This window comes from Fibroporia radiculosa (genome assembly GCF_000313525.1).
Source record: "Fibroporia radiculosa TFFH 294 genomic supercontigs, scaffold923, whole genome shotgun sequence".
NCBI lineage: Eukaryota > Fungi > Basidiomycota > Agaricomycetes > Polyporales > Fibroporiaceae > Fibroporia > Fibroporia radiculosa.
The window spans coordinates 1-14559 of record NW_012133247.1 but is presented as its reverse complement, the minus strand read 5'-3'; the positions used below and the strand labels follow the sequence as shown (position 1 = coordinate 14559).

Here is a 14559-nt window from a genome sequence, read left to right as displayed (position 1 = left end):
ATATATATATATATATATTCATATAGCCATACACCTTGCATCGTCGTTGAGGTGTCTTTGATTCAATTGACACGTTCTTATTCATTTACCTATGATCACTTTCCGCCTGGTATATCGCTGACGGCGACCTATTCACCCCCCTAGCGCATGGAACGAATGACTCGCGAGGGTGAACAATCCCCTGGACGTCTTACGATAGCACAGGCCAACCTGTTAAATATGCAGGGTGGTAGATTGTCTCCTCGAAGCCCGGTTTCCCCTTTGCTCAGCCCTGACTTCGACTGCGCACACCCTACCTTCCAGGGAGCTCCGTCTTTGTTATCCACCAATGGATTCGCGGGCGTTCACTTGAACAAGCGTGGTCTCCCCTTGTCACCTATGTCCCACAATGCCTCTGCAGTTTCATACGGTCAGCAATCATATCACTCGCCGCTACACGACCTTCAAGAGATGTCCATGCCGGGGGAGGAACAAGCGTACGATACTTTCCGCATGAACGCACCCAAGTTTATGGGCCAGGACTTACGGCTGTCGCAGCAGACACATTACGACGACATGTTCTACCTCCAGGAGCAACTCCAGCTTGCGAAGGGAATGGGCATGGTCGGTGCTGCAGCAAGGGCTGAGAACGGATATACCGCTATGGAGAGGCTGTTACTCCAGGGCTATCTCCAACGCCAACAGACACAGCAGCTCTTTGAGGCGGAAGTTCAAGAGGCGCAGTTCCGGCATTCGTTGCTAAGCCAAGCTCGCGGGTTAAATCATTCCGCGACGTTACCCGCAGACTTATCTAGCTTTGGTACGGGGTCAGCTGGTAGAGAACCCAGTCGCCGGTTGCCGGATGTTCTTCCCCCGATGTCCGAAAATGACTTTCACGCGACCGCCGCTTCACATCAACGTTCCCAGCGGCCGATGTATCTGGACACGGACCTCAGGCATGAAAGTAGTGTTCCTGGGACTTTCTCTGGTAGCCGGAATATTCTCCCAACGGAGTCGTCTTCTCGCCTCGATATCAATCAGCAGTTCTCTCTTGCTCAACAACGCCAGAGGAACCAAACACACAGTACCTACGCCCGCGCTGAGGCCGAAGCGCATGCGCAGGCGCTACACACTCGCTCGACTACATTCCCTTCCCAATATCTTAGCGGACGCGATAGCGCTTATGATGTCTCGACTGATTCTAATCAACAAAATAACGGCCGTCCCTATACCGGTACCTTCGGCGACAGTATGGATACTACCCGTCCAATAAAGAGTGCGGTGCTCGGCAATGTGGGTTTAGGTTCGAACGGTATCAACAGTACGAATGCGGGAGGACGTGACAATTCTTCATTCAAGGCCTCTAGCTACATACGGAGCAATATGAGCGGATCTCGCGATAGAAGCGGTCTTACCGGCATGGATATGAGCTCGGTGTTCAGCAACATTCATGGCGCGTATGAAGCTGTCGGCTCTCGACTCAGCAATAAGAGCAGTGGCATCGGCTCTGCGCACCCGCACCACGGGGAGGAAGAAGAGGCATCGTCGCCGTTGATGTCGCCCGCATTGACGTACTCTGCGCGCACGCCGGCTTCTCTTAGTCCGGCCACACCCGCATCCGGATTCTCCTTCGAAGTACCATCGATACATGGGGTGACGGATGGGCGTGTGGTTGGGGCTGAGAAACAGAAGATGCGAACAATGAACTAGAAGTTTCCTCCGTACATTGTTCAGCATTGTGTGTATTGTACGTCTCGACCAGTTGTAATTCTCGACGCAATGAAGTCTCTGTTTAAGTACATGGTGATGGCGAATTCAGTTCAATTGAAAAGACGTCGTGGGCATGAATGCCGTTGTACAAAGGTTGTTTTCTGATCTTAGATCGTCGACCTGACTGCGAATATCACTACATACTTCGCTCTTTGATCTCCAAAATCACAGCAATCGCTCAACTAATCTGCTTCTGCCTGATTTTCCCTGGGAATTTTTCCAGAGCCGTACGTCGAGACGCCTTGTGCCTGGCGTTTCCTGTGCGGCTTGCCGTCGTGGCGATACTCTGCACTGCTCATGCCCGCACCGGGATGACCTAGACCAGAATGGACGTCTGCGGAGGTAGCGCCGGTGAGGGTGTCGCCGGCCGTCGTAGGGGTCGCGTATGGGTCAGGATCAATGACGGTACGGGAATCAGGGGCGGGCGACCGAGGGTGCGGCTCGGGGACGGCGCGAGGCCCGGGTTGTTGGTCTGCAGAGCGCAAATAGTGAGAGTGAGTTTGCGAGAAAACAGAAAGGAGAGCAGACGGGCGTACCCCCAGGGATGACCTGCCGGATGTTGCGCCCCAGCGGAGGCGCGTCTGCAACTGGAGGCGCGTCGCGGCCTGTTGGCGGGGGGAGATGCTCCTGCGCACGTTTGGGCCCATGCTCAGGTTCTGGGTAAGAAGTCGTTCAAGTCAGCTTGGACGGCTTGTGGTATCATAGGTTTCGAAAGCGGAGACGTACCTTTGGGGAATACGGCGGTATAATAGTGGCCTGTGGTTGCGTCTTGCGCTCCGGGGATACGGCCTGCGCTGGCCTCGCCACCGACGTAGTCGTTATGGCGGCGGGATGTCATGGATTCAGCAGACATGATTAGAGTAGATGGTATGTAGGATCCCAGAGGTGCAGAAATGGTGAATATAAGCTGGCTGTGTGTGGGGCTGTGGGGTCCTCTTGGAGGGGGACAGCACGTGTGACGTCATCGATGCGCTAACCCGCGGAAAGTTGCATGATAGCTCTGGAGAATGGAACTACGCGCATCACTGAGCACAGAAAGGTCTCCCCACGAGCATGATTCAGTATCCATTTGTCATCTTGGAATGGAAATTGGATACATAATGTCATGAGAACCTGTGCACCCTTGCCTTATCGAACCTTGGCCATATTTCCACCAGACATGTACAACTTTTCGACTCCGCGCGAGGTTGAGCGCCAGCTCCCGGCGCAATTCGAGTACAATCCAGCTGTGGCGTTTCTCCCGGATACCACCAGCTACTCACCCCGTGTTGTGTAATACACGGTAACCTGTGACAGCGCATAGTGCAGAATTTCGGCCGATGATCCATCCTCTGCAAGCACGACCGTCTCCTCCTCGTCCTTGAGTATCGTGTCGACATGTTCGCTCGCTCCAGAAAGATGGGCGACCCTGGCACATGCTGCATGTAAAGCGAGATATTCCGCTGACGGCAATGGCACATCCACATTCGGGATGTGGCATTTGAACGTAACGGTAGTGGGTAGTTCAGGACCAAGCAGACGGCATGAGTTTACTTTATAGCAATGCGGGGTTTGCTATCAAAATCACAGGTGAGTGCTCTCAGGAAACAGTTTGGCATCACTTACAGTGGCCTCCAACCAAATATGTCAAATGCCACGTGAAAATTAGGTTCCACAATCATGACGTTGTCAATCCGGTGAATCAGATTACCATTCAAGTCCTTGGGAAGCCCACCGCCCAAATCGCGACAAGACTGCCAACACTGAACTAGCCCATTGTTTCTAGAACTAGTTGGCCAACTCGTATCAAGCACAGCACCGAAGATTCACCTTGTTTTCATTAGACAAATTGGTATTGATGGATTGTGGTATAATATGCGCAAGATGGACCCAGGCAGTGAACTTATGCCCTTTGCTGCAGAACAATACCATCGCGTTGAGAATATCATTAATTGAGTCTACATCCCAGCGCCCCGTCAAAATACAGCGGTAGCCGTCACAACTCCTAGCCTAATAAATATAGAAAATGAGAGTAGAAATGACAGAAGAACCACAACACAGACCGGTCTCCTGGATTCATCATGTTTAAGCGAAGTCTGTCGAAGGAGTGATGAGATCTGCGCTTGGGTTACATCTAAAGACGGTCCAGAATGGTGACTAGTTGGCATTGGAGTATGGCCTTTCGCGGCTTTGACTGTGAAAACTCAATTCCGACGACGAGGTGGAAGAGTAACAAAAAGCCTGCGCACAGACCCGGATGAATCGGTCAATCTAGAATTTGGCAAGTTCGATCATGATTTTATTGTCGGCGCAAGATTGGATGTCGGTCGCAAACCGTTCTTCAGCTTCAGGTTTTTGTGTAAGCTCGCGAAGCAAATGGCCTAGGGTGAAGCTCCGAGCCTCCGCCCAATTGCGTTACGCCGGCGGTGACGGACGATAAGACGTCCATTTCATGCTCCAGGGCGAGATACCTCCCATAAGCTTCGCGACAGACTCCGGTTGCGTAGGATTTGGGACGTTCTAAGGAGGTAGGCCCTTGGGCCATGATGCATAAATAAGTGTGGTGCTCGTGGTGAGTGCTAAGCGCTAAACGCTAACAACGTCGTTGTTCTGGCGCTAAATCGAGTGATATCTATGTAATCATATCACCTAATATAGACAAGTTATAGCAAGCTGGCTCAGCTTTACCTATAGTGTGGCGCATTAATTCGTACGTAGTATAGAGTATTTAAACCGTCGCAATGTGCCTGCATGGGGCAAAGACTTGCTTTGCCCTTCAGTCCTTTTGCGGCGGAAGCAGGCAGCATCATCGACGCGCTTGATCACTACCACTTGCCACACTCGTAGCCGACACATGCATATATATTCTAGACAAGACTTCAGTATTTCAATCATAACCTGCATTCAGCATGACACGAGCACGAGTCGTTCCGTTCTCCAGTCTAATCCACGTCTCGACAGCGTCACCCGGCTCAGGCGACGAAAAGAGGATGTTGCGTACGCCATGGCCCCAGCCAGCATCGCTGTATCCACCGTACCTAGATATGTACATCAATCTCATAGGTTCACGAGCTGCAGGAAAATCATCAACTGACCCAGAATGCTTACTGAAGCAGAATATCACATCTTCCGTGGGCTCCCGTACGCACGATTCATTGCCATGATCTGTGCGGAGGTAGGTATCAATTATTCGACAAGGAGGCGAGAACTTTTCTACCATGTCCAGAAAAGACCGCGTGGAGATTCTTGACATTGCCGTTCAGCGCGCGCCAGAATGCCAAATCTTCGCCTATATTCGATGGCTTCGTTGTTGCCTGAGTAGATCCCGAACCTAAAACATCCGCTATATATCACGATGAAGAATTGCAGTTTACAATCAATCTCAGGCGTGAATCTCTCGATCACGTTTGGTTTGTTGACTTACCATTCAGGCCGGGGTCTTTGGTACTGTTAAGGCCAGACTGCAGCATCTGTATGGCGTGTCTTTGAGCATTGTAATCCGATTGGTTTCAGAGGCGGAATGTGTACAAAGGCGAGCGCTCCTCGAGCAGCATTCGCTGGGCCCCAAGCCAAGTCCATAAGCTTCGTCTGCTCCTGAATCCACCCTGCGACGCTTTCGTCCACCCAATCGGGAACGGGGGTCGAGTTAGGCCCAGGGCTGAAGCCGCCTGATGTACAAGCTTAACTTACACTCTTTGTGAGAAAAAGACATAGATCATGGACGTACCTCGCGAGTCAAAGAACCACAATATGAGAATTGGTGTAGGATCTGCAAGATCGGGACGAATTTATGGTAAACGTGACATCCTGCTAGTGCTTCGCTCACCTGACATGCGCCTATATACCTACAACAGACTGATTTCAGAAAACACCTGCCGTGAAAGAAAGTATGTGAAACTCACAGGCACCCAGTACGTACCGGGTCCCGACTCTCCCCCTACACCCGGCGGAGCAGTGCGGGTGTAACTGAGGGAAGCAACGAGTTGCTCACGCTGGATTTCTTCCATGTGCGTAATGTTAGGCTCGTTATCGTGATTCTGATCCCAACATCGTCAGCATCACTATGAACCACTACGGCGCATTACCAGTCTCAACCCACTCCATGCGTTGAAGAAAACGGAATTCTAGCTTCGTTCAGCGGCTTGACTATCTCATCGATGAGGTGCGTAGAGTTCTGCCGGAATGTGTCTAGCAGAGGGGGTTTGAGATTAGGCATTATTGTTGATACAAGCAGTAGCCATCATACTCTCTCCTGTAATAAGGTCTCCATTAAGGACGCTATCGAAGTGTTCCATTTCTGTAATCGCAGCGCGCGACTCATATAGCATTCGCACTTACACGTAGTCTGGCTCCTCGTCTGCAAGCACACGGCGCATTAACGCTGTGCTGTTGATATCCTGCTGTGGCCCCCATTCGTCCCAAGGATTCTCGCCGAAGTGCAAGTCCGCGAACACAGTTATCTTGAAAGTCCCATCATTGCGAAATCTTACACGGGGTTTAGACGGGTAAGGGTTCAAGGCGTCCGGATGCATCGCGACTTCTAAAGCGGTAGCTGGTGGAAGTGCTGAGTCAATCGTGCATCATTCAAGGACTTACGATCGTCATTGAGTGTAATGGGAAGTGCGGTTGCCGAGTGAAAGAGTCCAAAAGTGATGAGCGAGTATAGTAAATACGCAAGGACCGCCTTCTCACTGAACGTCTTCATTGTATAGTGCCAGGGCCCAGTGGGTTTTTCGAGTTGTGCATGACAAATCAGGATCTCCGAGCCCTCTCTACTAAGTTACAATGATAGACCGCGGTGACGCGCGTCTGGATCACGCGGGTCATAGACGCGATCATGTGATCTTCGTTCGACTTATTGTCCAATGTTCATTTCCGAGTTTGGCTTTCACAGAGTGCCTTGTGTTCTGCCCATAGCGGTCTTGTATACCTAACGTTGTCCTCCTGAACATGAAAAATGTCCCACACTCCATGAGCAATGATAATAATACTGAAAATGAGCTCCCCACCCTCGACAAGTTATTGCTCCCGAAGCGTCGCAACGTGAAGGCCGCGAGGTTGAAGCGTGCAGCTGCCCCCATGGCCCCGACACAGACTCGCATGGAGGCAGGCCAAAGTCCAGATTCTGGTCCTTTCACACTTCCCTCTTCACACCCGCAGGATCTGCATGCTGCGAAGATGCTCATCAGTCCGCCCCCAGAGGAGACATTGAGGATGGGGAGGTATTCGGTCAGTTGTCTATCTAATTGCATATTTCTTTATGTGCTTTGACACCCCGCAAAGAATTCTCGTGCCAGATCAACATCTGCTGCAGCGCCGACATCTACTCGTATCTATTCTCCTGACCTGTCTAACTCGGGATCGTCTAAGCGCAAACGTCGTATGCCTCCGTTGAGCTCCCGTTTTACCCAAGACGCTATATCATTTCATGATCAAATGTATGGAGGGAACTTGGGAGACGATGCGATTGGCGTAGAGACGACTCCAAATCCTAAACCTCGTAAGCAATCTAAACGTAATGTATCTTTTGTCGTCGAAGGCTCTCCATCACGACCATCTTCATCCATCTCTATCGCTGTACTCTCGGCGACACCAACACGAGCCTCACGACACCGCGCTTCGGTATCTCCTGTGAAGAATTTACCGTCTCCGCACAGTACCAATCCTAATGCCGACTACATTCTTCCATCACCCTCCCAGCGTCATCTCCGCGAGCATATTGCACATACCCGGCGTTCCACAACGCCACTACCCCCGTATGAGCCCCCTACTGAGCGATTCACACCGCCTCGCGAGGTTTTCTATACGCCACCGCCACCCTCTCCCTCAAAGGCCCATCAGTCAAGCAAACGAAAGACAACATCAAAGCAGAAGGCACGATTGACGCTTTCCATCAAGAAGGAACCTCCCATCATTGACCTCAGCCAGCCACCACCACCACCGTCTCCCACAGAAGACCCACTTTTACTTACTGGACCACCACAGCGTCACAGAAGTCGTCCCAGTCTGGTGTCGACATATTCTCGTGATACTCCGCCTCTCGCGTCTACCTCCCCGATCACAGAGTACGATGCAGAAGACTCGCGCCTGTTTGACCTACAATTTGACAGGGGCATGAACATGTCTACCTCCAGCATGAGCGAGGATACGCTACCCGTCCCCGTATTCGACCTGGAGGGTGTCCGGGAAGACGACGCGGGCGCATGGAGCGACAGCGATTCGGACGACGTGGAATTTGATCAGACAGGCGAGTACACGGGGAAATTCAGACTGATCACCGTGCCCACAAAGGAGGATCCTCCCAGCCCCACCACTCGGAGACGCATGGAGAAGTGGGGCAGGCCGATCAGTCCGTTCCCAGATCTGGGGATGGTCCCATCTGCTCGAGATGTGGGCCAGTCCGACGTTGATGCCGAGCTTTCACAGACGGAGGACGACGAGACTGAAGACACTGCTGTCGGAGGATCCCCGGAAGGCACAGACGACAGCGATGAGACCCTCCAACTTTCTGCGGACGTGGTGATGGACGCAGGCCATGCTCCGATCGACAGTGACAGCAAGGGCAAGCATGTTCAGCATAAAATCCTGGCCGACCTCTCACAACAATTCTCAGATCTTGTCGTTACAGATATATACGTATCTTCCGACGGTGGTCGGCAGCGTGAGCTGCAACCCGCTGACTATGTCCCTGCCTTAGAGGTAGAAGGTGTACAGGTGCCTGAAGCACTTCGTGGCGAAGAGTATCCTGAGAGCGAGAACATTCTTGACGAAGATGAGACGGAGGAGGATTTCGTTGATCGGGAGCTCTCGAAAGAGCCTGAACCAGAGAATGACGACGACGATGCGACTCATGCGCATCTTGATTCATCCCATTTTTCTCGACCCTCTAGGCCATTCGTCGAAGTGGATGAAGACAGAGTCGAGATAATCCCGCAGCATGACGACGACGCAGGATCGAGCGATGGTAGCGAAATTCTTGACGAGGGTGTGATTAGGATCACAAGTGACGATCCCTTGGCGGCTGCTCGCGCGGCAGCAATTTTGAAGATGGTGAGATTCATCGTATTGTGTATTTACCCGATCCTCACGCACTCGGACGCAGCATGACTATGATTGCATCCAACGTATCGCAGCTAAGAAACGGAGACATTCACATCTAAGCGTCGACTCTCTCCTCAAAGCCAGTCGCAGACACAGCATGACCGGTGCCAGGGTCACCAAACACTCGTCGCCCATTTCGAGACGGCACACTCTTGGTGGAATTATTGGAGACAAGGTCATCATCCCTGGGAGCCCCAGTATTTTGCTCCCGGATTTGCTGAAAAGCAATGAATCCGCCATTCATCTAGAAAGGTCTTCTTTGCGATCTGCGGCAGGGCGCGATCTTGTTAAAACGCCGAGCCGATCATCCGATCCCCCCAGTACTTCTTCCCAATCTGCTTCTCCGGCATCCCAGGAGTGGACAAAGGCCGACTGGAAGATCCTGGATGGGTGTTTTACCGACGAACGGCTGGTCGTAGGCATGAGTCAGCACCTGAGCGCGGGGGTATTGGGGGACGTGGATGACGTTATTCTTGGCAGCGTTGTCGACAGGTACATTGAGCAAATTGGTGGCGTTGACGCGCTTGCACACCGTCCGCGGCTGCAAAGATCAGATATTTTGCGGCGGGCGCAAGCTTTGCAGCAAAAGCAGCGTTCGGGTAGAGTTGCGCCGCCGACTCCTATATCTCGACAATTATCTCTGAAGGGGCACGGGCCATCGTCTCTAATCAATCCCAATGTCGCGCATCTGAGTGTGCAAGAGCGATTGGCTAATTCCGTGTCGCAGATTCTGCCTGGCGTATCAACGCCCAAATATTCTCATCTGCTAGAAGAGGCCTTATCTGTCGCGGGCGACACCCAACAGCCTTCTAGCGGTGGCCTTGTCATACAATCTGCGCTGCCTAATCCGACTTTGCAACCTTCCACACCTTCGATAGCAGCGCGCATGAGAGGTTTTCTAACCTCATATTTATACCATTCTCCCAAACCACCCCCAGTAAAGTCTGTGTTGCCTCAGCGGCCAAGTCTTCCCGTCCCACCTCCAGAGGTTTTCGAGAAACCCAGGCAGACCATTGCCACGCCTATATCGAAACCAGCCCCGCGCCCCCCTCACCCAAAGGACACTGTTTATCTTCACCCCGTTCCCTCTGCTAAGTCGTCGATGATCCCGCGCGTCTCGCGCCAACCGCAACGAATGGTGAAGCTGCACCCAACATCAGTGGAGAAACCTATGCTCAAGGGATCTAGATTGCGCGACCGACGGAGTAGCGGGGCGAGCGTTAAGGATATTATTCGTGATTTTGAGAGTTTAGCAGATATGGATGGGGACTGCATCCAAGGGACGAAAGATCCACAGCTCCGCCGGACGAGGAGTGTCGGGAAGATGGGGAGCGAAGGGGCGAGACCTGTTTGGCGACCGTGATCATATATGTTATATCATCTTGGACTATATGAGCTACTTTATGATTTATCAGTATGTGTCGTGTCAATTTTGTACGCGCCAAGTATTCAATGTTGTCGATTGAACTGAAAGCGTTCTGGGAACCTAGCGAAGCAGCGGGAAAATTAGCCGCAACGACGCGTCTCGAACGAGCAACCTCGAATCCAGCGCGCTTCTGCGCTGCCATATGGAATTAAGCGTTCCTCCGGAGCGCTCGGGCCGGAGCATTCGATCCGTCATGACTCGGTGGCGCGATGGTGCCGACTCCCGAACGGTGGCTCCGCTTTTTCCATTTGCCTGGATTCTGCGACACTCCTTCTCCTCCTCCTCTTCATCCTCCTCCTCATCCTCCTTCTCCCCCCACCCTCACCCCCACCTCCTCCGCCGCCTTTGTATTGCCCTCGCTCGTCCTACCCCGCTCCCGCGGACCTTGTGTCTGCCAAATGTCATCCACTTATGTTCACTACTCGACCCCGTCTTCTCTTCCCTCCGATTATGCTCTGCTCTCGCGGTACGCTGCTGCTAACGATGCAAATGACTCCGACGACGACTGCGATGACAATCATAGCAACGAGGGCATCCAGGCAGATGCTGTGACCGCACATCCTGGCAGCGTCGGTATCCCCAGGCGCACATCGCCAAGGGCTGTTTCGCGCCGTCGCAGTTTCCCCACATCTCATGTCGCCCCCTTCAAGCCGACAACTGGGCCTCTTCCAGACAAGGATGGCTACCGCTCAGGTCCGTCAAGGGACGCGTCCGAGACGACACCATTGCTGGCCCCTCTCGTGCCTCGCATCGAAGAGGAGGTTGACCAGGAAGGCTTTCCTCGCTCCGAGCGCCCCGCTAGCATGTACAGAGAAGAATTGGCCATTCTTACAAAGTACACTCTTCCGGTGTTTGGGTGCGTCCCTCTTGATTCTTGTCACGCGACTTACTTCTCAGCGCTATCACAGCACCCATGTCCTGGAGTATTCTCTCGTGATAGCCTCCGTCGTCTCGATCGGGCACTTGTCGACCACCGCCCTGGCTGCGTCTACGCTTGGCTCAATGACCGCTAGCGTGACCGGCCTCAGTATCGTCCAGGGTTTCGCGAGCACCCTCGATACTATGCTTCCTGGCGCCTGGACGTCGTCCCAGCCCCAGCTCGTCGGCCTATGGGCTCAGCGCATGGGTCAGTTGCATTAGTTTCATTTGCTACCTATCAACACTCATTAGTCGTCGCACATTAGCTGTCGTAATGGCTGCCGTTCTTGTAGTGCGTGTCTCGCTCCAGGTTCCCGCTGCGCTCACCCTCATTTGTCGTAGCCCATTATCTTGGTATGGTGCAATTCCGAAGCCATCCTTCTCTTCCTCAAGCAGGACCCAGAAGTAGCTCATCTAGCGGCTGTGTACCTCCAATGCCTCGCAATTGGTCTTCCTGCGTATACATTTAACGCTATCTCTAGGTGCGTAGACGAATGCCTTCTTGAAGCTCATCCTCACAGTCGCTGCAGACGTTATTTCCAATCTCAAGGTCACACATGGTCCATCTCATGTGATGCAAATAGTGTCTCATCTTGTATTCAGGTCTTTTCACGGTTCCGACCCGGATCATCCTCGTGATAGCTCCAATCAATGCCGTCTTGAATTACTTTCTTGGTATGTCGGGCTTCTGATCATCATGTCGTCTTCTGATCATCTTGGCACAATAGTCTGGGGGCCTAAGCCCTTCCGTCTTGGTTTTATTGGTGCACCAATTGCTACTGCTATATCCTTTAACCTTATATCACTGTGTTCCATCGTCTATGGTATCTTCTTCGTTCCCAGCACTGCTTGGCACCCTTTCTCGCGCCGCTGCTTCACGAGTCTTGGTGTCTTGGTCCACCTTGGGCTTGCTGGGGTCGGTATGTAGCTACGCGCTGTTCTCAGAGTTCTGGTCTCAAGCTTACATAGGTCAAACTGCATCCGAATGGTGGTCTTGGGAGCTCGTCGGTCGTGAGTTACTTTACCACAACTGCAACATGTTCCTTCGAGACTAAGATCAACCTTCTTCGCGCCACAGTTGCGGCCAGCATGTAAGTGCGCTACCGCAGCATATACATATACATTCTCAATGTATCGCCCGTAGGCTGGGGCCTGTATCGCTAGCAACCCAGTCCGTCCTATTGGTCTCTGCGTCTACTACCTACCAAGCGCCATTCGCTCTCAGCGTAGCCACATCGGTGAGGTAAGTTGCATGCTAATGACCACACTTCGCGATGAATAACATCCACTTCAGAGTCGGAAATTTGCTCGGCGAAGCAAAGGCAGTCCGCGCCGGCGTCGCAGCCAACGTGTCTATTCTCATGTCTCTAGCTATCAGTTTAGTTTGGAGGTTTGGTTCCGCAGCTTGTCGGGTAGCGCCAACGCTGACCATATGCGCCACAGTACGATGTTCATGATCTTCAGAAAATCATGGGCGCATCTTTTCAATGACGATCCCGGTGCGTCTGTCCAAACTCAGCTATGACCATCTGTATTTGACATCTGTCACAGACGTTGTCGAGTTGGTGGCGACAATCCTGCCTATCGTCGCACTGTTCCAGGTCTTTGACGGTCTCGGTGGAGTAACGGGGGGCATTTTGCGGGCTGCGGGAAAACAGGTGAGCAGTCTGCGCAATTCCGTCTGCATATTCTTTGTTAATGTTGTGACCCTAGTTCACTGGCGCGTTGCTGAATTTAAGGTAACGCTTGTCGCTTGTTAGTATCATCGCACACGCTTACCAGATCTTATTTTCGTCTAGTGCATATTACATCGTAGGCAAGTTGATTGAATCTCCCACTGGTCGTTTTTGGATTAAAATCTGCCACAGGCATCCCCTTTGGGATCTGGCTCACGTTCTGGAAGGGGATGCAGCTGCATGGGCTTTGGATCGGCCTTACTGTTTCTCTGGTTTATTGTGCCACCATTGGCGTGTGGATTTGTGTGCGGACCGACTGGAACAGGGAGGTTGAGAAGGTGAAAATGCGTCTGGCTGCCGATCAGAAGACTGGGAGGCAGGATCCTGAAGCAGACATCTGAAAGTGAGATTCAGGCAAAGACTTGAATACATTAAACTATCTTCTTTTACGAGATGATTACGTGATGACCCTACAATCACCAAATCAAAGTGAGTTGTAGATGCGCGTGCTACGAGCTGTTCAAAGGGAAGAGACCTCTGTTCGGCGACATATTGTGCTAAGGCCAAACCAAGCAGTCACCTAACTCTACCATTTGTCAGTAACACTTGATACCGTCTGTCGACGAGTCAGTGAACGACTCACACTGAGGATCTAACGGGCCGAATCGTAAGGCAACTCTCGAGTGTGATACAGTAGGGAAGTTTAAAGTTGATGCAGCTGGGCTCGCAGAAAGTCCTGCGGTGCAGATGTGGATTTAGGCACTGAAGAAAATGTTAGTCCAGATGCAAAAATGAGAAAATATGTATATGTCTCCTGCTTATCTAATGTCACACTCAGATATATGATTGTGATGACCTATGAGCATGTTTTGGAGAATTCTAACTTCTTCTGCATGATGTAATGCCTAACCAACCACTGCATGATAGGTACATCCACTCATATGCACTGTTTGTTGCTCTCCAAGAGGCATTCACACCACTTGAGAGTCTTGAGGCAATATATCAACAGCTTAACATTGACATTGAGATACTTCAGGCAATCAGGACAACTCAATACTTATGCAGATGTGAATATGTTTTACACCTGTCATGTGATGACCCACAGTGACTCTGTCCTGAACCCAAACCTAACCCTAACCTGGACTCTACTCACTATCTGATAGTTTCTGAGTAAAGGGCTTGAGGGCAGTTTACTAGTAGAGGATGCACACTGAGTAAGAGCGGGTAAATGACTATAACTAGTCTGGCCCTAACTGGCATAGACCTACTGGCTTATATACATGTTGGGTAAGCCCCCCTGATACTGTATGTTACAGCATGGAGGGGGGGGCTCTTTTTTCTTTCCTAACTGTTCGTTGTTAACCCTGTAACAGTACAACTGATCCCATCACCTGATGTGTTTCACCTACATCAGTGTTTCATATCTATCGCATTTCACCTACATTATGTTTTACTCACAACACATTTCACCTCCATCATGTTTCACCCTCATCACTGATACAACCCAGTGAAACCTGTTTCGTGTACTGACTGATCCAACTCAGTGTTTTCACATACTTATTAAACTCTATTTGCCTTTGCCCTATTTAAGTAGCACTGCTTCCGCTACTGTACTTTAGTTTTGTCCTCTTATTCCCTATGTACCTTCATAGGGACAGCACTCAGTAATAGACTCAGTTGTCTATTCAGTCTTAGTCTGAAGCTCTGCTT

At 51.5% G+C, this 14559-nt stretch overlaps 5 protein-coding genes across 5 annotated transcripts; 3 read left to right on the top strand and 2 right to left on the bottom strand.

The window, feature by feature from the left end:
* Window positions 1–156: 156 nt before the first annotated feature.
* Window positions 157–1689, top strand: FIBRA_01800 (uncharacterized protein; the record flags this gene model as incomplete). The annotated part of the gene is made up of 1 exon (XM_012323671.1): window positions 157–1689. The coding sequence occupies one exon, from the start codon at window positions 157–159 to the stop codon at window positions 1687–1689; it is 1533 nt and encodes a 510-aa protein (XP_012179061.1).
* A 242-nt stretch (window positions 1690–1931) lies between these two features.
* Window positions 1932–2602, bottom strand: FIBRA_01799 (uncharacterized protein; the record flags this gene model as incomplete). The annotated part of the gene is made up of 3 exons (XM_012323670.1): window positions 1932–2221; window positions 2286–2405; window positions 2476–2602. The coding sequence occupies 3 exons, from the start codon at window positions 2600–2602 to the stop codon at window positions 1932–1934; spliced, it is 537 nt and encodes a 178-aa protein (XP_012179060.1).
* Window positions 2603–4615: 2013 nt separating this feature from the next.
* FIBRA_01798 (uncharacterized protein) lies at window positions 4616–6433 on the bottom strand (the record flags this gene model as incomplete). Its single annotated transcript, XM_012323669.1, has 12 exons — window positions 4616–4766; window positions 4824–4893; window positions 4946–5071; window positions 5153–5198; window positions 5257–5396; window positions 5456–5497; window positions 5555–5573; window positions 5631–5765; window positions 5828–5916; window positions 5975–6006; window positions 6067–6292; window positions 6325–6433. The coding sequence occupies 12 exons, from the start codon at window positions 6431–6433 to the stop codon at window positions 4616–4618; spliced, it is 1185 nt and encodes a 394-aa protein (XP_012179059.1).
* Window positions 6434–6699: 266 nt separating this feature from the next.
* FIBRA_01797 (uncharacterized protein) lies at window positions 6700–10192 on the top strand (the record flags this gene model as incomplete). The annotated part of the gene is made up of 3 exons (XM_012323668.1): window positions 6700–6957; window positions 7012–8778; window positions 8831–10192. 3 exons carry the CDS (start codon window positions 6700–6702, stop codon window positions 10190–10192), a joined length of 3387 nt encoding a protein of 1128 aa, XP_012179058.1.
* A 272-nt stretch (window positions 10193–10464) lies between these two features.
* FIBRA_01796 (uncharacterized protein) lies at window positions 10465–13250 on the top strand (the record flags this gene model as incomplete). The annotated part of the gene is made up of 16 exons (XM_012323667.1): window positions 10465–11111; window positions 11164–11381; window positions 11440–11465; window positions 11516–11655; window positions 11704–11723; window positions 11777–11848; window positions 11902–12093; window positions 12143–12184; window positions 12252–12264; window positions 12318–12416; window positions 12468–12563; window positions 12617–12672; window positions 12725–12831; window positions 12887–12912; window positions 12973–13013; window positions 13042–13250. 16 exons carry the CDS (start codon window positions 10465–10467, stop codon window positions 13248–13250), a joined length of 2004 nt encoding a protein of 667 aa, XP_012179057.1.
* Between the last annotated feature and the right edge of the window lie 1309 nt (window positions 13251–14559).